The sequence below is a fragment of the Phalacrocorax carbo genome, chromosome 3, assembly GCF_963921805.1.
Source record: "Phalacrocorax carbo chromosome 3, bPhaCar2.1, whole genome shotgun sequence".
NCBI lineage: Eukaryota > Metazoa > Chordata > Aves > Suliformes > Phalacrocoracidae > Phalacrocorax > Phalacrocorax carbo.
This window is the reverse complement of record NC_087515.1, coordinates 83,115,855-83,138,298: the sequence shown is the minus strand read 5'-3', so window position 1 is coordinate 83,138,298 and position 22,444 is coordinate 83,115,855. Positions and strand designations below refer to the sequence as shown.

General features: G+C 35.7%; 1 protein-coding gene across 3 annotated transcripts in view; it reads right to left on the bottom strand.

The window, feature by feature from the left end:
* Window positions 1-22,444, bottom strand: part of ASCC3 (activating signal cointegrator 1 complex subunit 3) — a 288,816-nt gene that overhangs the window by 90,702 nt on the left and 175,670 nt on the right. For all 3 annotated transcript variants that reach the window (XM_064447556.1, XM_064447557.1, XM_064447558.1), the window contains 3 exons: window positions 13,098-13,289; window positions 12,545-12,769; window positions 2,766-2,885 (listed from right to left, as the gene is read on the bottom strand). In XM_064447556.1, the coding sequence (XP_064303626.1) occupies window positions 2,766-2,885; window positions 12,545-12,769; window positions 13,098-13,289 (537 nt within the window). The remainder of the gene's footprint in view (window positions 1-2,765; window positions 2,886-12,544; window positions 12,770-13,097; window positions 13,290-22,444) is intronic.

Sequence of the window (22,444 nt, the reverse complement as noted above, 5' to 3'; positions counted from 1 at the left end):
GCCTTACATACAAAAAAGCTAAAGCTGTAACAGTAGAATAACATTTTTTACAAATAGAAATATTTTAAATTTAAAGGAAAGGTCACCAACTTGAAAAGGCTGTGAAACAATATTCCAGTGTAGAGAATCCATGGTTAGCACCCTTTTTGTTGAACTTGCATAATTAGAAATCCCACAGCATAAAAGATCCAGCCTAGAACAACTTTAAGCCATACTCTTAAAAACAAGCATTGGCATGTCCACAGCAAGAAACTGAGCAGGTCTAGATTATACATATCGAAATTTAGGAATGCATGATAAAGTACATTATTATTCACGTTGTTTTCTCTAGCTGAGAGAAGTGTTGGGGGAAAGTTCTAACTTTTACAGATGTTCTAAACATAAACTATACGGTTTATGGGGATAAAAAGCTCTGCTTAACTGTGGGAACACCAAAGAGTGGAACCAAAAAGAGAAGAAAACAGACAAAGGGGTTACCTTAAAAAAAAACAAACCAGCCACCTTCCCTTTGGAACCGTAAAAGGATGAGAAAATGCCTGTAATTCATACCACAGGCTTCACTAATATGACATTCACATTTGCTCCACTTTTTCTTTCTACTCTTTGGTTCTTCTTGCTGCTCATCATAAATTTTGGCCATTTCCCCAACTCATTAAAAGGCATTATTGGCACTTCACAGAATCCCAGACTCACATAATGGCAGGGGTTGGAAGAGACCTCTGCAGATCACCTCATCCAATCCCCCCTTCTTGAGCAGGTACACCTAGGTGTACCTTCTGGCAAACAACTTGAAAAGTCACAAATCAAAGCAGTTGGCCTGGAGTAGCCTACTCCTGGGCACTGCCTAGAAACTGGCTAGGTGGGGAGCAGTAATACCCTGGAGACAAAATATGGGATGCAGAACATGTTGGTGCATGGCCGGTGCATGCTCGCCCTGGTGTCCCTGTGCAGTACAACACACCCCTTTTGTGTGGACAGGCTGGACCTTTTGTGCCCTAAAGTAATTACTGGATGTGGTGAGCACCTGTGGAAAGGGAAAGGAGAACGAGTTTGCATCTTGTCAGCCCCACAGAGCAGCTGGGAAGAGTGTGACCCATGATGGTTATGCAGATATATGGATTCTGAATGTGTAACGCTGGCCGTCAGCCAAAACAAAGATAGAAATTGGCATCCTGCAACATTACTAAAAAACAATGAGATACCAATTATGAAAACTGGATACCTATAACCAGAACAGAAGGAACAGAAGGACTTAAGTGAGCAAACGTGTGGTTATGCCCACATCCATATACTGCCTACAACACATTAGCTTTGAAGTTTAAAACTGGTTTATCTAGAAAATAAGGGGATTGGCATTGGGTTCGCTCCTACATGAATGGATAACACTTCAAATTGATATAATTTGTTACTGGCTTAACACAAAAATAGGAATGTCTATTATTAGCACATCAAATCACAAGCGGTAGAAAGGAGGTTAGTGGCAGGAAAAGACAAGTGCTGGCAATCTCCACTTTCTCAGCACTGAATAAAAACACAAAAGCGAGGGGAGGGGGAGCAACTTTTGTTCATTATCTTTTAAATTTACAAAAACCACTTCAGTTAGTGTTTTATTGCTTTTTTTCCACCAGTTATTACCACCACAGTTGCATTTCTTAATTTGTTAATAACACGGGTTGAACATACCTGATTAAAAAAAAGGAGGAATTTATAGGAATGGGACAACAACATTCTTCTCACTAGCAAAGCAATTTTTGCTTTTCATTTATCTATTGCTTTGTGATTTGTGTTATATAGCATTATATTAACATATGGCAATATACTGTAAGGCTTTTTACAGAAAACAGATTTGAGATGGCCAGAGAACTAAAGGTGTCTGCAGAAGCTTGCTTAAACAATAGCCTGCCTACTTCCACTGCAGCTTCCAATATCAGACACAAAGCTATTAAAAAATATCGCCTGACATATATCTCTACATGTTACAATGACCACAACAACTGCTGTTCACAATATCATGGCAAATTATGAAGTCACAAAACAGATTCAAGGCTTGTAAATAAACTGCAGTTACCATATACTTGTGAGAGTTTCACCTGCATTAGGCTCAATTACCCGTGTCCAAACTATGTTAACATTAGATGCTTATAAACAGCTGTGCAGAAAAAAAGTAACAATATTTAGATAATCTGTAGACTCTTAAAACCTCCTACAAATTACAGATAATAAAGAAAAATCTTGAAAAACCCTGTGTTCTGATTTATATAACTGTATGGAACACTTCTAAATAAGCAAAAAAAAATTCAAAATAGATGAATTAAAAAAATCTTATAGTTACTAAATCACACAAAGGAAAAAAATTAAAAGGTAATTTTATAATTTATAACATGTCATGGGTTGAAATATTCTAAAACAAAAGCTGACGGAGGCAGAGGGGAAAGCAAGCAACTCAAGAATGCTTTATTTTATAATTTATATCTAGTCTACAATACTGAAACACTGACAATAGGCTATGTTACAGTAACTGCCTGATAAGAATGAGTGCTGTCCTTGGGAGCATACCTCGGCCAGCTAAAATTTATTTTATGTGAACAGAAGGGGCCTCTTAATTTAGTGTTAAAAATACTCTGCTACAGAAAATATATTTTTCTAAGCACTTTAAAAGAATTGCTGATGTCAGGTAAGTAGAAATAGCAAATATTTATCCTCACATCAGGGAAGGATTAGAGACCCAGAACAGGTTACAGCTTTTTTTAAAATGCATTTTATACCTGATAAGCTTTGTGACTGATGCCATATACTAATGGATTTGCTCTCATCCGCACATAAAGATAAGTGTAACTTATCCACTTTACTGCTTCTTCCACATTAGTTACTGTTCCAAGAGCAATCTGGAAATAGGAAAAGAGACAAAATTAAATGTATATGTTACAGCTGAACATAAGTATTTGGATGAAAACATACGGAATTCAGAGCGTTAGCACTAGATGAAAGAAAATGTCAGTATGTTTCCAACTTAAATTATTTTAAAATAATCGTAGGACAATAACTTGAATCATTTACACAACATCATCTTACGAACATCTAATAACATGGTATGTTCTGTGACATATTACTATAGATACAGTGAACTATGTGGCCTTTCCTACACCACTTATGATTTTTACAATTAAAAGATGATACTGAGCAAGCTTGTTATGAAAAAAAGACAAACGAAACAATGCAATTTTTAGCAAATAGGGTCAGGGTAATTTAAAGAAGAGTATCTTTATAAAAAAAAATCTACATTTAAAAGATTAATTTTCCATACCAATGTAAAAGGACTTTCTAGTTCAAGTCCTAAACCAAATGACACCGACAATCTTCAGGATTTTCTGCAGCATGCCCTCATATTTGGCAAACTGTTTATACACAGTTTTTACAAATAGTTTTCTCCTTTTGTATATGGCAAGTGAAACATACAGGTACCTGCTACATTTTTGTTATATCAAAACATAACAAAATTGAACAGGTAATAGGCACATGTATATAAAAACATATATTCATCTATTTTTCAGGGCCAAATCAGGTATTCGGAAATGGTACTTTTGCTAGGTGACTCTTTTTGCCAATTCAGTAGTTTTACCACCAAATTACTTACTGCATGCACATTTTTACTTGATAATTTCAGCTCTATTTTGTAATGATTACATTAATGAGAAGCATTTTATTGCTTATTCCAGTTAACCTGATTTTACCAGGAGAATTTAATATTTCCTGCATGTCCTACCAACAAATATTTTTTCGTTGTTGCTGGTTTTTTAAAACAAGCGAAAGTCCCCCTTACTGAATTTTTGTGATCCATTACTACACTTTTTGTTTTACTGGAGTTTTAAATTTCATATAAACATTCCACATGACTTGGCAAAAATGGAAAAAAAACCCCCAACCCTATACAACTGTAAGTGATTTCGTATGAACGTTCAGATCTAAGCATCTAGACCTTAATAATAATAATAATAATAATAATAATAATGTAGATATTATTTTTGAAATAACATAAATATCTAGTGAAAAATAAGCAAGCCAAATCTGCCCTGGGTTAAAATACTGAAATCTGAAAAACCTCGTTGATATCAATGACAAATAACATGGAGTAACCCTAAGCTTTGTCTCACATATTTTTCAAGTGATATTTGTTCTTCAATAGCATAAGGAGGTCTGGGGAAGCCCCATTGTGTTGTTTTCCAAAGTATACAGCTACACAATGCATGGAAGTAGCTACAAAAACATTCACTTCTTCATAGACTACTACAGGGAAAATGTCTAATACAGCCCACAGGTTATTATTACTCAGTTTACTACCCAGGTTAATTTCAGCATTTGGTTTCTTCCTATGATTCAAATATCTTTCAGTACACAACTTGAAATAGCATAACAACATAGCTGAATAGTAACATTTTCCCTCACACAACCACTTTCACAATCACGAAAACGTAAAATTCTCATTACCGACAATAGTGAAGTCTGACAATTAAAAAGAAAAGAACAACACCCGCATTTTTTTCCCTCATTTGTTCAAATATCTGATTATATTACTTACAAATTAATTATTTTTGTAAGTTAAAACTGAGGGGTGTAAAAAGTGATTATGAAATAGAGTTGGGGTTCAGATATGGTACTGAAATCTAATACCGCATTCTCCTTTCTCCCCCAGCTTTAATGAATATTCACTGAATAATATACAGAGACCAAAAAAAACCTCCCACAACTTCTAATTATTTGCTGCCATCTAGTGTTCAAGTGAAGTTCTTAAGGATTATTTGAAAATATATACCTTTGTTAAAACAGTATGAATGATAGAAGTTACCTTATTAATACAAACACTTAAGAGTTTACGAAATAGATTATTTACAGAGTTAGGAGAGGGCCTCTGTTAAGACCTAGGATCTGTAGTATTCATAAAATCAATAAATAGATGAAGTGATGCTTCATTGAAGGAAAAAGAAAAAATGTTCTAAATTTTCTAGGATTTCCTCAACCATGTGTTAGGTATTTAGCTACAGATAGAATAATCAATGAATAGAAGTATTTACTATGTTGACTTTGCATTGTTTGATCGCAGCAGTCATCGCAACACACAACGCAAAACACAATACAAATAAATGTGTTGCGCTCACAAAATGTAAACTTGAATACTATATTAATCCAACTCAATGTGTCATTTTAAATGAAAAACGCATCAGCATCACAAATTTTCAACTAGTTGTTCAATGGCTGATATCCCCATCACTGAATCATGTGCTTAGTAGCCCGCGTTTTCATTAAATAATTTTTTTTTCAAACGTTATTCACAGAATCACAGGTTGGAAGGGACCTCAGGGATCACCTAGTCCAACCTTTCTAGGAAGAGCAAAATTCCCTAGACTTTATCAAGTTGAACAGTATTTCAGAGGAGACGTTTTTGATTTTCAAAAAAGTGTAAACAGATATAAGTAGCATGGCATTTTGGGGGTAGTTTTTGGAAAGTGAAGTTTTTGTCTCTGATATTTCTATAAAGATTAGAAAAGGGCCTAAAAATATTACTAATATATAATATTATATACAGTACATATTATCATACATTATATAATATACCATATTTTTACATAAGAATGTTTGACTACTGTTATATTTGTACAATTGAGCCAGATTGCACTGATGAAAACTTTCTATAAATGAATCAAATATCTGTTGTTAAGGCAAGAGAGCAAGGAATCTTTCTAACAACCTAATAAGCAATTTTATCTTTGCTTTGAAAACCAGTGTATTTTGAATTACCATTTCAGCATCTGAAGTGATTATGGTCTTATTCTTGTATGGGTTTTGAAAGAATTTCTTAATGCTACTAAAGTTTTCCCAGGTGGGACAGAATCTCCTCCAACCATATGCGACCAAAGGACTATCTATAAGTACAACCGAACAACGTAAGAGTTGTCATTATCCGTTAACTCCAACAGAAGAAGGTGAGGGGAGAATGGATGAGGTTGCTGGTCTCATGTAGGTCAGGCCAGGCCCCAGGGCCCTGGACACCCAGGGAGCAAAACTGCACTTTTCCCCGTATACCCAAATTAGCCACCCAGCTCCTGAGTGATTTTTTTGGAAGGGCTTTGAAGGAATTCTGTATCTCTTCCAAGAACCACAGTTGCTCACTCTTTCAAGGTAAAAAAACAGATTAGGAGGTTTGTCCAAACTAAACAAGTCACCAACTTATGTTTCTAGCTTCACAACAAAACCCTAAGTAATTGCAAGGAAAGGCACAGCCCCCAGGCAAGGTAAACCTACTGTCCAGCACTGCAAATTCTCTCCTCAGTTTCTTGCTCTCTTGGGAAAGGAGTCATCCCCACAACAAGCTGGGGTCCAGCTGTGGATGTCGGGGAGGGCTGTATCAGGTGGAAACAATTAGGGAAGGAGTGGTGACCTGCATTGTATGAGCTATTGATGATAGTTCCCAGATAAGTTAAAGTTTATGGTCTAATTAAACCACATCCCCTGCATCTTATCTTTCTTCCTGTATTTCCATAAAATACAGCCGTAGGTATTTTCTGTTTGCCAGCTGGTCAACTGACCCAGCACTTGCTCATCTCGACTAAGCGCCCTAACCAGCTATTTATTTTATTCCTTTTTACATTCCATTATGCCCAGTGGCCCAACTTCAGCAGAAAAGGAAAAGGGCATGTCCATGCCTATGTTGATCATTACTGACCGTTTATTTTTCTGCTCATTTGTAGAAGAAAAAGAAACCCCAAACCAAAACTCAAATCTGCAGGAGAGAATTCTCAGTGGATTGAGGTGCTGAAACACATGTTCAAACTCTTAGTTTTGGTGTCAGCTCAATGAAAGTGGGTATATTTCAGCTTTTCCCACTCTGCGGCTTTCCTAAGAACAAATGCACTGGGATATCAAGGCCAGCGTGCGGTCTCTGAGATAAGATAACAGAAAATGCTAAAGGGCAGAAGGTGGCAATGTGAAGCAAACACCATATAAATTTCTCCCAAATTCTTAAATCTCAAGGTCTTTAGTTAAAGGTTTTACCTTTGCATTTGATATCTTTCAATGGATTTTTATTCTATTTTTACTTAGTTTTTGAACTACTCTACCTTTTAGATACAAGTTCCTGCAGCAGTGTTCCATAGTCTAATCACCCAGCTGGCATCCTTTTGTGTTTTCTGAACCTGCCACTGACTCATCTCAGCCAATATTTCTTGCTTCTTGCTCCAGGAGAGGTGCAATCTTTTGCCATGTCACTCATTACTTCATAAAACTCTCTCAATATAATCTCCCATTTGTCTGTGTTCTCACCTGAACTGTACCAGCAAACTGGTGTGTTCCTTTCACAGAAGCTGATCTATGCCTTTGCCCATCCTCTCTGAAAATTTCCTCCTTGTAGAAAATTCATTTTGAAATGGGAATTAAAAATATCCTAATTTTTTTCCATCCCAAATTTTATCCCTGCACCACATAAGCCTAGATACAAAATTCAAGGCTCTGGATTCCACTTAGTGACTGTGTGGCTAGGATTATATACTGTATTACCTCTAATATCTGCATCATTGCCTCATTCTTAACACCTACCTGTTTCTGCCAGGAGACCTGGTCTAGATAAAAGCAACCTCATATTCTTGTGGAAACATGGAGTCTTCCCATATTTCCGACTGCTGCCTTCATTCTACTAGTTCTTCTTTCAGCTACTGCTCTGTCTATAATAAATTAAGAATTTAAACAATTCAGCAGTGCTTCTGGCTTTTAATTGGTTTCTGTTGATAACTACAGCATAAGCATTTGGATTTCCTGAATGACTTGTAATAAAAGCAGACTCTGCTCCTAAAATATGTCATTTTATTATATATCAGTGCAGATTTGCTGGTGCTAACAACCGGCTCTGCTATGGCAAAGATGACAGTGGTCAACAGCATACTGTCTGGATTTCTGTATCAGTCAATAAACATATATTTTGTCTCCATATAGTGCTACTGTTACTGCCAAAGGCACAGTGACTATAACAGATGACCAAAACTCCATCTGCTTCCTAAGACTATCTACTGATCAATACGATGGCATATGTTTTAAAATGTATTTATTTTTTTCAGAATGCTGCAGCCTATGGAATAGTCATCTCCAGATAAATATAATTTCTAAAAAGCCTGTATCCTTCTCAGAGGATTCCACTACCTTAGATCAAATCAGCATACAGAGAAGTTTAGACTGACTCCAATTATAAAGAAATTACGAATTTACTTTCCAAAAAACCTAACACAATACCTCTTGAAACTGTTCATCATATCGATTTCCTGTAATCTGTCAGGTGCTAATTTTTCCAGCATGTCATGTCAGAAGAATAAGTAACATCACACATATCAGATGACAAAACAATGGTGGTTTCATGCCCTTGTTAGTCTATTGCTTTTCAGCATTTTCCGTCACTATTTCTACTAACAACCATTTATCACAGCGATTAACAAAAACCTGACTGCATCTTCAGCTGCTGTAACTGTACTGCAGCCACCAAATCTACAGGAATTTAAAGCCTTGAGTACACTGTTCTTTTCAGATAACACTACCATTACATAAAATCTGAAAAGAGATCATTCTGTCTGTCCATCAGTTTTCTGCTCTTTTCCCCAAACCCCAAATCCTGTAGTAAAAGTGCTGCATTTCCCAAACCCCAAATTCTGTGATAGAAGTGCTGCATTTAGGAGTTGTTTTTGTACATCACATACTTCCTATATATCTTTGACTGGGTAAGTTCAGATGACTACCTCGTATGAAATGGAATTATTGTTCTACTCCATTATTTTTTTCTTCTTTAGTTCTACTGTTTTAACAGGCCAGAGGGTCTAACTTCTTAATTTCACACCTTCAATGTAACCAAATTATTTTTGCAGTGTCTAAGAGCAATATTTTTCAGAGGATTACTTGGATACTCAATTACTGTTAAAAGTCACTGAATTTCTATTGAGATTTCCTCTACTTCTGGTAAAAGTTTCAATAATGTGTACACATTTGAAAAGAAACTACTTAGCAGAAATACATACTTTCCTGGGCAAGCAAATCCTTCTCTTTTTAGGTAAAAATCTAAGAAAAGCTTAATGAGTAAGATTGCTTTTATTGTTGTCAATCTTACATAAAATTGCTGCAACTCACTGTTTTTCGTTAGGAAAATTTTTAGCGTTTCATAATTACTGTAGACATTACTATTCTGAGCTCACAGAGCCCTTTCTCCCTTGAATGTCTTGCTTTTTGATGCCTTTTTCCCCTCCTCATTAAGTATCCATTTGGACATACTCAGCTGGTGCTACAGAATGGTATTTACCTTTCCAAGTCTTCAGTGATATTTTTTTTAAACAGCTTTTAAGCTAGTTGAGTGGTTACTACTAATGGAGGGAAAAGGGAAAAAAAGAAAAAAAAAGAGAAGACACTGCTACCTTTAAAAACTGCTGTTACAATCACAAGCCTCGGACAAATTAAAATTGCTTTGTATTCTAACCATCAGTCAGGTCTGTTCCACCTTCAATGTGTTTTTGGTGCTAGCTGCACCAAAGTCAACGCTAGCAGCAGTTCAGTACCTTAATTTACTATGTAGTACTGTAACATATGGAAACATACAAGCAGACACTCACTACATAACAAATATTTTGTTAAACCATTCTAAATACTTCCTGTGAGATAAACACCTAGGACTTAAAACTAAGAATTTGCAATTTGTACAGTGGAAAAGGAAGAAGGGGAGAAGAATCCTAAAGGGTAACTATAACCAAATATGTCTTTCTTTGATACTGAAAATAGAATTACTTTTAGATTTTAAAATTTTTTTTTCCCTCTACATAAAAAGTTCAATGAATGCAAATTCACTTGTCTCCTCAAAAAAACCCCTAAACAACAAACTCAGAAATCCTTCCTTTAAGCTTGAATATAACAATTACCTCTGCTTTCTGGTCTTGCTGGAAAATTTGTGCATTTGGAACTACAGCTCAGATCAGAGGAACAACATGCTGCCCCTTAAAACCTCCCTCTCTCTGCAGAATATTACACATTGAAAATTAATAGCTTACATCTCATACTTTCTTAACTAAGGATTCTCAGCTGAGAGGAAAGAAATAGGACTGGAACTCGTGGTTCATCAAGTCAAATCATCCTTCCCTCATATGCAATCACATCTTCCATACAAATACTACCACTTATTACAAAACCTTCACCACAGGAAAAAATTAGACTTCTTTTATCTCCACTACTGCTAAAAGACAGACTGTTCCAGATTTTATATTCCAGGCAAGCTTGTTATGAACAGGGCGATTAATTATTGTACTGGCATTGGCCAAAATTATATTTTTTTCTTTATCTTATTCACTTCTAGTTCTGGCTAGTTACAGAGAGCTGTTGTACCTCCTTTGAAACTTTCTTTTGGTAATTTAACCAACAAGATTTTTTAGGGTATGTCAGCAAAACATTTTCCCCACAAAAGCTAGCTTTTCTGCTGGAGCTCTGTGGAAGGAACACCTGAGATTCCTGGTATAATTCAGGTGAGCACACCAGCACATCCACACACCTTCTGGACAATTGGAGCAATACAGACCAAGGCTGAACAAACAGTGGCATATAGCCATGCCATTTATTTTTGACAGTAAGTCAATCACAGAGATCTTCTCTGACCCAGTTCACAACAGGTGCTTATTATTCCACTGTCTTTGTAATTCTTCACTGACCTGAAGGCCTTCTGTGAGATGGGAGGACTAAATTTCTGATAGTAAAATAAAAAAAGTAAAAAATAAATCCTTTACTGTGAAGGAAAGAATGTCCGACTCCTTTTTCTTTGCCTACTTCCTGTATCTCAAGAAAAAGAACAAAGCTTTTCTATGAAATCTGGCTGTATTTTTTCCTAGTGAAAAGGTACACAGTATCCCAGGACCAGATCTATCCCTCCTATCTTCTTGGGGTGCTGAACAATAACTACAGGAAATCCTAGCCTTCACAAACAACTTCAGGATTTAAATTATTACTGCTAACGTGTAAGTTGCTACTATCGAATTTTAAAAGAACTGAATATCCATCCAGTTCCACTTAGAGAACATTCACAGGTGTCTATCTCCAGGAATATAAGTGTTGCCAAAAGGAAATGGTTGAGAGCTCTACACCTGCCCACTGCAAGCATGCTTTCTGTTATTTCTCCTCTCTCCTCTGTGGCAGAAAGAAGGATGGGAAAATTGCAGATGTCTCCTTTTCATCACATCGTGTCTCCTGTTCTGGGGAAGTTCAATTTCTCTCTCCCTCCTTGTGCTCAGACCACTCCAGAGCCTTGAGGTACAGAGGAGTAGCTGTGAGTGTAGACAGGTGTCAACATTTTCATTCCCCCACATTTGTGTGTGGAAATACTTGGAATACAGTTAAACCTTATTCTGCTTCTGATGTGTGACTGTACTTGGGCAGAGATTTCTCCTGTTAATAGGAACTGAAGAAATAACTTATGGGACCCCCTAAAAGAAAAATAAACCCAACTAAAATCATGAATGATCAAACTCGGCCATTTGTAAAGAATCAAGGAACGAATCTTAACATTTTAAAAGGTCCTGTATAATTTTCTGCTCCTTTCCAGAATTTGCTTTTTAAATTATTATTTATGATTGAATAATGCAAAGATTTTAAAGTGATAAAAAGGTAAAAAATAAACATAAATAGGTAAGAATTATATAGAAAAAAACCCAGAATAAGCATCTTAAAAACCAAAGACTACTCCTGAGAGACCAAATAAACTTCACATCTTTCAAAGGGATAATCAGTTTTAAGATGCCACTGAACATTTCAGTTTTGCTGAATTCCTTTAGTTTTGTCGAAAAAACATCCAGTGCCTTCGAAAAACAGTATTCTCGTCCTCATTTAAGCGTGTTTAAATTTCTGATGGTTCCTTGTAAAAAAGGTCTGTGTGTGTATATACATATTTTTAATTGGTTATTACAATAGATAGCTTTTAAATCATTATATTTTAACATGACAGAGGTCAGTACTCTCGATACAACCACAGCATTTTCAAAGAAAATGCATTTTAAGTTTTAAACTGAAGCAAACTGGGAACTTGCTGTTTATAATAAACCAATTCTGATCACCATTTTAAAACAGAACAAAGGGAAGGGTTCAAGCCAGGTACATTATTATTGCTATATTGCAGTCAACTGTGAAGTAAGTTGGTTTATATACAACAGATATGCTTTAATTTTTTGTGGATTTTAATCTGCAGTTATGCAGAGCACTTACTGAATCCTAACAAAGCACTTCTGATTAAAGGTAAATGCTATGTGTTTCTACAGTCTAATCTTAACGATATTTTGACTCTCCGTACTACTTCTAATACATACTATCTTTTGTAAAAGGCCCCCAACATTTTCACATGTGACAGTTCACTCCTTTTAAACACACAGACTACCAGTAACAAATAAAATTTCCATTTTAGATATTTTAAGTGTGACAACATTGCATTTTTGCTTCAAATAGTATTAATCCTTTAAAGTTTGCTAGTTTCTTTAAGTGATTCAAAGGTTACCTCTGCATTTAGGTTGTCTGCAAGGCTTTCAAGAAACTGGCTTTCAATTGGATTCTGCTGAGTAAGAAGAGTCAGGTAATGACTGAGTTTATCATGAGTTGTAATAATGACGCCTTCTCCGAATTTGTCAAACTGAGGCCGTCCAGCTCGACCAAATATCTGCATGACATCTAAAATTCCAAGGTCAACAAAGGAGCCTCTTTTTGCAGCATATATTTGTGTTCCCTGGTTGAAGAAAAGTTAATAAAAATTAACATAAATACACATGAATATAATCCTGATGAGCTGAATACTGAAATTAGGCAAATATAGCATGATTTCAGAAGTGTACTTTAACTAATCCTTTCATAATCTTTGATATATTTAAATCTTTACTATACAAACTAGAATCCCACTGGAGAGAATCAGTTTAATGAGATATAAATAACATTTCAAGTCAATCAGACATTTCCCCTCCAGGCCCAAAACCCACAATAAAGATCTTGCTATCCATGCTTCTTTACAATTTTATTTTAAGACAGATACCCAGATGCAGAGTAATGGAAGCTCTTACCTTAATAATAACGGCATGAGCAGGAAGATTGACACCCCAGGCGAGCGTAGCTGTACAAACTAAGACTTTGATATGTCCGTTAGAAAACAAGTTCTCAACCAAACTTCTGTCTTGCCGCAGCATTCCTGCATGATGAATACTAAATCCATCTGGAAACAGCTCACGTAACTGCTTATTTCTGGATCTCTGTACCTAGAATGAAAAAGCATAAAAATTAAATTAACTTCTAATTACAGTACAAGAAGTACTGTATTTAAAAATTACAGGAAAACGACCCACTGAATATTACTATGAGTCGTACAAAAGGAACTTTTTCTATTAATGACGAACTTTTCATCCATGCCAATATATCATGATTTTCTACAAAGGAATTTGACTTCTGTTCTTACTTTCCAAAAAATGCACTTAATTCTTTAAAAGAATACTTTTAGAAAAATATAGTTTCATTTAAACAGAGTTCCAAATGCACTGATAACCAGTATAAACACTGAAATTGAGAACTCACATATTATTTTTCCTTAAAAGCAACTCTTTCAGACTATGCAGGCAACTAGGACAGGCTCAAGGCAGCAGGCCACACACTATACTTAACATTAAGGAGGCAATACCATTCCCCACCACCAGCCATTGCATCAGCCCGGCACAATATGGATTAATAAATTCACAGTATGGAATCAAACTGTTCATCTACCCCTCATTTTTACTTTCCCCATGTGTAGGAGGCTGGGATCTCAGTCTGCTGATCCTCAGGTCCTCCAGCCTCCCACCGTGCACGAGGTCCATAAGCATGTCTCCCTTATTTCTGGGTGCTAGCTTTATCATGCTTTACCTAAACCAGATATTGACTCAAAAGTTAAGAAAAACTAATACACTCTGAATACACTAAACTCTGAAACTCAAAGTGCTTTGGAGTGTCTCTTCCAGAAGCAACAGGGAAGGAAAACCAACCACTTAAAGAGGAAGCCCAAACCACCCAAGTTAATGCCATTTTAGCCCAATGGGAACAGTTGTCTTTCTGTTCAGAACCATGCTTTGGGCTTAAGCTCAAGTGGCACAAAAAGTACAATCCTTTTATTATAATTAAGATGAAGGGAGAAAAGGCATGGTAACTCGGTTGTAAACTGGAATAAAGGACCTTCAATGAAGCTTATATGAGCTTAAATATAAAAGGACAGAAAGTATGCCGTATACACGCTCTTTACCCTCACCCCTGGCTACTGGTTCCTCAGATCTTCATGTTCCAACGTCCCCGATTTGCCACAAGCACCTCTGATTTTCCTCCCATCTCTTCCACATTCCTAACTGCTGCACTCACTGCCTTCCAAAATCAATCGCTGCTGAATATGACACCAGGAGGGTTGTGGTAATGATGACTCTAATCCTTCCCCCAAACAGATTTCTTTATTATCATTGTCAGCAGAGAATCCCTACTTTTCCATAGACCACATGAGAGTTAAGTATTTTTTGACTGTATTTTCAGCCCTCTATATTACAGTGAAATAATTCTAGATCAAATTATGATTATTAGTATTATTTTTTAGAAGTCTTCACATTTACTAGTACCTGACACACAGCCACTGACAGTTGCCTTAAGGGATACAGAGTTGGTAAAGCAAAGCAAAATATCATTCACAGTACTGGCATACTGCCAAATATGAACAATAAATCTCTGCAAACACAGAAATAAATAGGGAGATAGGAATGCAATTATAAAGGAGGACATGAAAGGAAAAATATTGTAGGAAAAACACATTTCTTAGCTTCACAATTATCCAGCTTCTCAGTATCTGATCTTTCCTGCTTTAGCAGTAATTATTTACTATTCATTTAAAGGAAATCAAACTCAGCTTTTAACTACACATGATTTTTTTTTGGCAAATTTAATTAACTGCTGTATTGCTTAAAAATGAATAAATAAGAAATTGAGAAAGTGGCAGTGCAGTTCATGAAGCTTATTCTTTATGAGTTAGCGAATGGAAACAAATACTTTATAAAGAACACAAATGCACCAAGGTTTGCATTTATAGTATATCAACACCAAATCTCATAGAAGACAGGCATGTGGAAAATTCACTTCAGCTGCAAATCTGAGAATAACTGTGACACAGAAATTTGGATTGACCTTGATTACATTCAGAACATGGTGTAAGCATTTAACAATGTAATTAGCTTTTGTCTTTAACGCAGCAAATCTTCCTATATGATAAGACAATCATCAGAAATGTAACTTTTTTTTAGCAGAGCTTGTTATATTGCTGTCACATGACTATTTTACAGGTATTAAAATAACTACTTTTCAAAAAGCACTATTATTCAATATTTAAAAAATTACAATTTAAATATTATAGCTGAGAGCGCCAAATCTTGTTCTCAAGTCTCCACAATTTAAAGTTTACATATCTTTGTTTGTAACCTGATTGCTTATGTTGTCTAATGTGATTGAAAGACAGGGCATTTCACAGACTCACCGAATGGTAGGGGTTGGAAGGGACCTCTGGAGATCATCTTGTCCAACCCCCCCTGTTTCAGCAGGGACACCTAGAGCAGGGGGCACAGGAACGTGTCCAGGCACATTTTGAATGTCTCCAGGAAAGGAGACTCCACAACCTCTCTGGGCAGCCTGTTCCAGAGCTCTGGCACCCTCACAGGAAAGATGTTTGTCCTCATACTGAGGTGGAACTTCCTGTGTTCCAACTTGTGCCCATTGTCCCTTGTCCTGGCATTGGGTGCTATTGAAAAGAGCCTAGTCCCATCGTCCTGACACCCACCCTTTAGATATTTAAACGATTTCCCAATTTACTAATGGGAAACTAAGAAGAGTAAAATCTTGTACTATATATGGAAGGAAACTGTATTTGCTTACAGTTTTCGGAACTACAATTTCACTCATTTAGAGAAAGAAACTTGTGAATATCGGAAAAAGGAGGAGAAAGGGGGAAAGTTTGTGACAGAAGACACATTAAGATATGGCAATGCTAGTCTGACTAGAATTCAAGTACTTACAAGTTTAAGACTAACCAACCCTTGAAAAATATGTAGATACACCTAAATGTATCCATATAGTCGCTTTTAGAAAGAATATCAACGTGCTTCTAAAATCTACCACACACTCTGAAACATCTTTGAATTATTTCATATTCACAGGTTTTTTCTGTTCATTTATTGAATCTATGAAGTGCTAGTCTTCCAGGTTGCACAGTAACCAGTTTAGAGACACATTAAATACATTTTTGCGAACACAGAAGATAATGAACTTTTAAAAATGAAAACTCACAGCCCACTTTTGACACAGGAAAAAACAAATGCCAAGAAAATCAAATCACTAAGTATCCTTGATGATTCCATTAAATGCACAGAAATTGAATTAATTTTCTTTCCAGAAATATGTGGGCATTTTAAATTACAAAGATACAAGGCAAGTTAGTTCAAGAACAACGAAGTAACCAGATTTTATAAAGTTACACTTGAGAAAATAAAATAAAAAAATAAACCACGTATCTCAGCGATGGCTTGGAAGACTGCTCACACAGCATATCCTTTAGTGGCAGCATATTTGCAAACACACCTACACACTTGTGCAAATGAATTGCACGGTTATTCTATTAAAGCTTGATTTTAATGGTTGCAGAGACAACAAAACCAACAACTACTAAATAAGGCAAGGGAAACCATAAAAAGTTGTACTACTCCCACCTTGTTCTATTACAGACTAAAAGGTTTTGCTTAAAATTTATATGAAATGTTACTAAGTGCCTCAGGTGTATGGAGAAGTTGTTATTATGAGGTCTGGCACTGGTCTCCTGATTAGAATTGATTTTCTTTCCCCTCCCTTATTGCTCAAGAGGGCTGTAGATTTATGACCTTTGCTTACATGTGTGTGTGCATCTAAAACAGAATATATTAAATAAAATCTTAGCTTTGCTTGCTGCTATCTGTATTTCTCCTTTAAATGTCTTGAATTTCATGCAATTCTTCATTAAGACACATTAAAAATGTCACAATTAGACACAGAAAAATGTCCTGCTTTATCTTAATGAGAACTGAGGCATATGTAGCAGAAAAAAGATTTAATCAAGCTTTAGCGTACCCCATCTAAAGCCTTAACACCCTTCCTTATCCTTTGCTTGTATCTGGTGTCACAAAGGTATCATCATTCATAAAAAGTATAAGCTGCATTCTTTTTGTCTGAACTGCCAATACTTCATGAATCAAAGAATGAAATTTTTAATAGGCTTATAGCTATTTTTTTTCTTACTTTATCTAAAAAAAAAAAAAAAGTAAAAAAGAGTAATAAGCTTGATTATGAGAAGCAGCTGCCAATAAATTACTTCTTGGTAAGTGAAACAACAATTTATGCCTTTTCTTTAATCTCCAGTTGCTACAATCATCTAGGACGGACTAAGCAGATCACCAGATCTTGGTAATCTTACTTGGTAAGATCTTAATTGGTGATCTTACTTGGTAAGATCAGACTTTCTTTTCTTTCTGTAAATTACTTCTTTATCCTTTCTGCTTCCTCATTTTGAAGATATTGTTTGCAATTTTGAATTTTGGTGGGTTTTCCCCACTAATAACACAGTTTTTAACTACCATATATTTTCTTACAGTAACAGAAATGGCACAGGCTATTCTAGTCTTTTTCTCACAACCACCTTACTGTAGCAAAACTTCATGCTTGTGATCGTAAGACTCAATCATTGTAACTTCCTTTCTGTGGAGTTCACAACGGGGCAGCACTTGCAGTTTGTTCAGAACGCACCATCATATTTATTCACTGGTTTGAGCAATTCTGAGCAATTTATTCCCGTCCTTTATTCTCTGCACTGTCCTGACACTCCGCAAAGTACTGGCTCTTAATTTTGAGGTCTCATTAGCTTCACTTGATGAGTGTCAGTGCTCAGATAGCACAGATATCTAAAATAAACAAAGTAAGGTATCTTTTGCTGCAACCTTCAATGAAGGGCAGTTTTCTTTAGTACTACTTCTGTGTGATGAGTACAAATCAGTTATTTCCCAAACAACTATTTCGTAACTTTCCTGAAGACATCTGAAAGTCTAATTCTTCAGTTAACCTTCTAAATTGTTTTAAGTTCCAACAAGACAAAAGCCTCCTCTGCCTCATTCATGTTAATCATATTGTTGAATCTGCTCTGCTGGCAGAATCAGTAAAGAATACTGATTGTCTTTCAAAGTTTGAGATTAAGGTAAGATGGGAGAAGTCTCTATCCATTCAGGAAGTAAAAGGCGGCTGAGAAAAGCAGAATGAAAAAAGGGAAACTGAAGAGTCCATCAGTGGGCTTATTCCTGTTCCTTAAATACAAAAAACCTAACATGATTTCAGTATGTCGGAGGACCGAGAGAAATGGAAAGCAATTATCAGAAGACTGCATGATCGTTCACGGTTTTTGATCTTCAGAATTTACTACATAAATATTGCATATTAATTAATCTATACAAGTTAAATCTTTAAGCTTTATTCTTCTATTCACAACTGCTGTTTCAAAGGGGACAGATCAAAACTTAGTGCCAATAAAACCATGAGAAGGGCTTTTTACATGTGAAGTAAAAATATAGTAATTTCTTGTTACAGAAAAACCCCTGAGACTCCTTAATATGCACAGTTTGAGCAAGTGTATGAAATCTAGAGAACATACTAAACCATGAAGATGAGCAGTAACACTATCTGACAGTTTATGACAGAAACTGAACATGGAAAAAAAGCAGACTGCAGTCTAAAGGGAGAAGAGAGGAATGCATTTGAGCTGCAATGATTTTACCTGAGGACTTACCTTTTATGAATTAGAACTTTTATTTGTATTATTCAACTTGTACTGAACAACATAACAACTAAGCTATCAGCAGCTGTTTCTAGGACAAGGATGAAGTGACATGTTACGCGGTAAGAGCAAGATTAAATTATTATTTTAGTAGAGAAGCAAAAAATTGACTTTTGAAAGAAATTTTCCCTGAAGGAATTCAAAGTTGACTACATTTCTGTGATGAAAATATATCAAACAATTGGTCCTTATCTTGTGTTACCTTCCATACCTCTTGAGAAACAGCATGAAATGGAAAATTATTAGTATTTACAAAACACATAGTAATACACTAAATCATGTTTAAACAACTTCTCATGAAGCTCTTCTGTAAAGTTATAAATCACTCATTTTAAAAAAGATACCCAACAGTTCAATACATCGGATTCAGGTAGTGCTTCTGTGTTGATATACCCTCACGTTTCTTCCCTCGCTCTTTCCTAGGAACAGCAGCATTAGCTTCACTGACTCTTCACCCTGCACCTGGTTCCTGTGAAGAACCTGAAGACTACTGAGAGCTCTCGTCAACGAAGATGACTTGCATGACCTAGCAGATCTTTTCTAGATGGATGCAGGCTGGTCAATATGCTATTTTACTTAATGAATATGCATGCTCATTCTCTACATCTTCACTTTTTTAATGTATCTAGCTATTAACTTTGTATAGTTATTCTGAAGTAATATCTCTGTCCAACATTTATTCTTTTACTGGGTTATAATTAGCGGGTACCTGGCAAGACAGTATTTGAAGAAGGTAATTCTAGCAAACAAATGTGAATCAGTTTGAATTTCTCCTGGAAGAGTCAATAATCTAATTGTCTCCCTCTGGAGATTTAAGTTCACTGTATTAAGGTTAGAATTGTTTAAACCTATGAGTTACTGCTCTGATCAATTTACTGAAATCACCTCAGTAAGTTCTGTAAAGTGCTCTAAAAATACCTCTGAAGGAGAAAGAAAGGAGAGTAGCGTGACTGCTTTGCTTAAACGTCTTCCTCTACCAGTGTAAAGATAACAATTCTTTGAGCGCAATCATCAGGGGCACATAATTCAGGACTAATTTTCTGTATTATAGTATTATAATTGTTTTTCTTCTGAACCTTCTCCTCTTTGTGCGTATGCAGGTTTCTATTGATTCAGGGTTGTCTCCTGCCAATTTGTAATTTAAAAAATACTTGTTTAGAATAGGAATCTGTCCTTAGTCCTCAGTAGGCCACAGACTATTTTTCAGTTGTTGCACTAAAAGCAATTCTCTCTACATGCACACATAATTCTCTGCAGGGCAGAGCCACCTTCAGTGAAAGTTTTAAAGAAGAATATTTCAGGTCTATAAAACATCCTGTGTTTCTGTAGTTTGTAAAAGACAGAGGCACTGCAAAGTGAAGTAACAAATAATTCAGTTTTAATGTATTTAAACCATAAGTAGAAAACCTGTAGAAAAAGAGAAGGGAAGAGAAGTTGAGACACTTAGGGATGATTGCCAAGCAGCCTATCCAAGCTATGACTGTCTTGTTCTAACATAGCTGTATTTTTTAATTCAAGTGAAATAATGACCACTTTTCTTCAAAGCCATATAATTTTCATTCTGTACGATCATTAGTCTTGAGATACAGTTAGATGATACTTATATTTTAATATGCTCTTTTGCTTATCTTTATTATTTAGATTTAGTTGATTACTTTTCAACCCAGGTTGCTAACTCTGCTACTTTTTACAGAGTTGGTGTGCAGGTGTTCTTTGAAGAAAAAAACTTGGGAAACTCTTGTTCCCTTTAAAGGAAAATGAATTCTGTAAATACAGACTAAGAAGACTTGTCTGCTTTCAAAAGCAAAGAGTAAAAACATATAGTTTTCTGCTAATAAAGAAAATAGTCATTATTGCTGGAACACTTCTTACACAGTAGTTGTAACTGCTGGGAATTTGAAATCTGGCAATTCAATGGTTCCCTGATGTACTTTGCATATGATAGATAATACTGTGATTTTTCAAAATAATGCAAGTTTAAAATGGCCTTCAGAGTTGTACAAATAGGGATATTATTCCTTATGTCTTTGTGCTCCAATCAGAGAACAGTTTATAAACAATTCCTAGGATTTATCCTTTTCTTCTCTTTTTGATTTACAAGGAAAGGAGGTGTAAGGCAGAATTTCTGGCATATCTTTCTATTGCCCTGGCCTTACCACAGATCATAAGCTATTTATTGCACAAGGTTGTGTTTCATCCAGTTGGCGCATTAGGGAGTGATGACTACAGGTTAAAAAATGGATTGGTATGGTGTCCAGAAATGTCTTGCCTTATTCAGTGTGCTCTTTTTACAGTACACTAAGTTACATCATAGCACTCTCATCTTTTTTTCACTGGAAAAGTTACGCAGTGCATAGAGAATGAAATAAGATTCTGTGGGAGGAGGAAGAATAGCATTCAGATTAAAAACCCTGAACAAGAGGTAAACATTTAATTTAATCTTTGATTCCTCAGTTCTATAATCTATAATGCAGACGATAAAAGTGTTTACAGACCTCACTGATCGTAGAAGCCAAGAAAATTTAGTATTACTAGAATGTTACATTTTTGAGCCAGCCAGCCAGCCGAGCCAGGAATGAATCACGACTGCAAGTTTGAGCATGCACAAATGATGGATTTGCAACAAGTCACCGAGGATGTAGACATAGTTTCAAATTACCTCACTTAATGCCTAGCTGTTATAAAGCAAAAAAGGAACTGTTTGCATAGACAGACAATACACTACCTCAACTTGAGCCAGAATTTTGTAACGTGGACCAAAGAAACCTGACATTTCACTTCAAGCCAGACTCTGGAGCTTGTCTTACAACTGAATGAATTACTGATTCTCAGAAAAAAGGGTTTAAGAACTTAGAATGAAAAATAATTCTTCTGTGAATACACGCATGGAACGCAGCACTAGTTTTAGGTAGAAAGGAAATGTTTGTTATAATGACCCAGTTTAAGCTTGAGTGGAAATGCAGTAAAAATAACAATATTCAACAATGATAAACATCTTTCTACTGTTTATAGCAAGTGTAATAAAAATTATATAGAGACATTTTTGTACTGCTTCAGTATAATGAAAATCTGGACTTCACAGCTTACAGAAAACTGTGCCTAAATAATCTCGAATCTTATTAAAAGAAGTGTCAAAACATTTCAGTTTAGCCATAACATGAAAATGCACATTAAGATTGAATTAATTGTATAACATCACAATTTTAAAATGCATGCAAAATAAGGTAAAGTTCTGGTTTTCTTTCTCATCAATTTAGAATTAAACTGTTCTCTCTCCAAGGACAGATATATAAAACATGTAAAACACAGCAAGGTATCTATTCTTCTCCAGCCCTTGCGACAGGAAGCCCTGTCGTCATATTTGTTAACCACTTGGAGTACACAGATGAAAAAGTCATCAATCTCGGTCTGTTTTGCTGTCAGAAGTTTTCTGTATTCTGTTAGAAAACTAGCCAGTAGGGAGGATCTACAGCACAAAAAGAAACTGCTAGAGAGAGAGACAGTGTGATG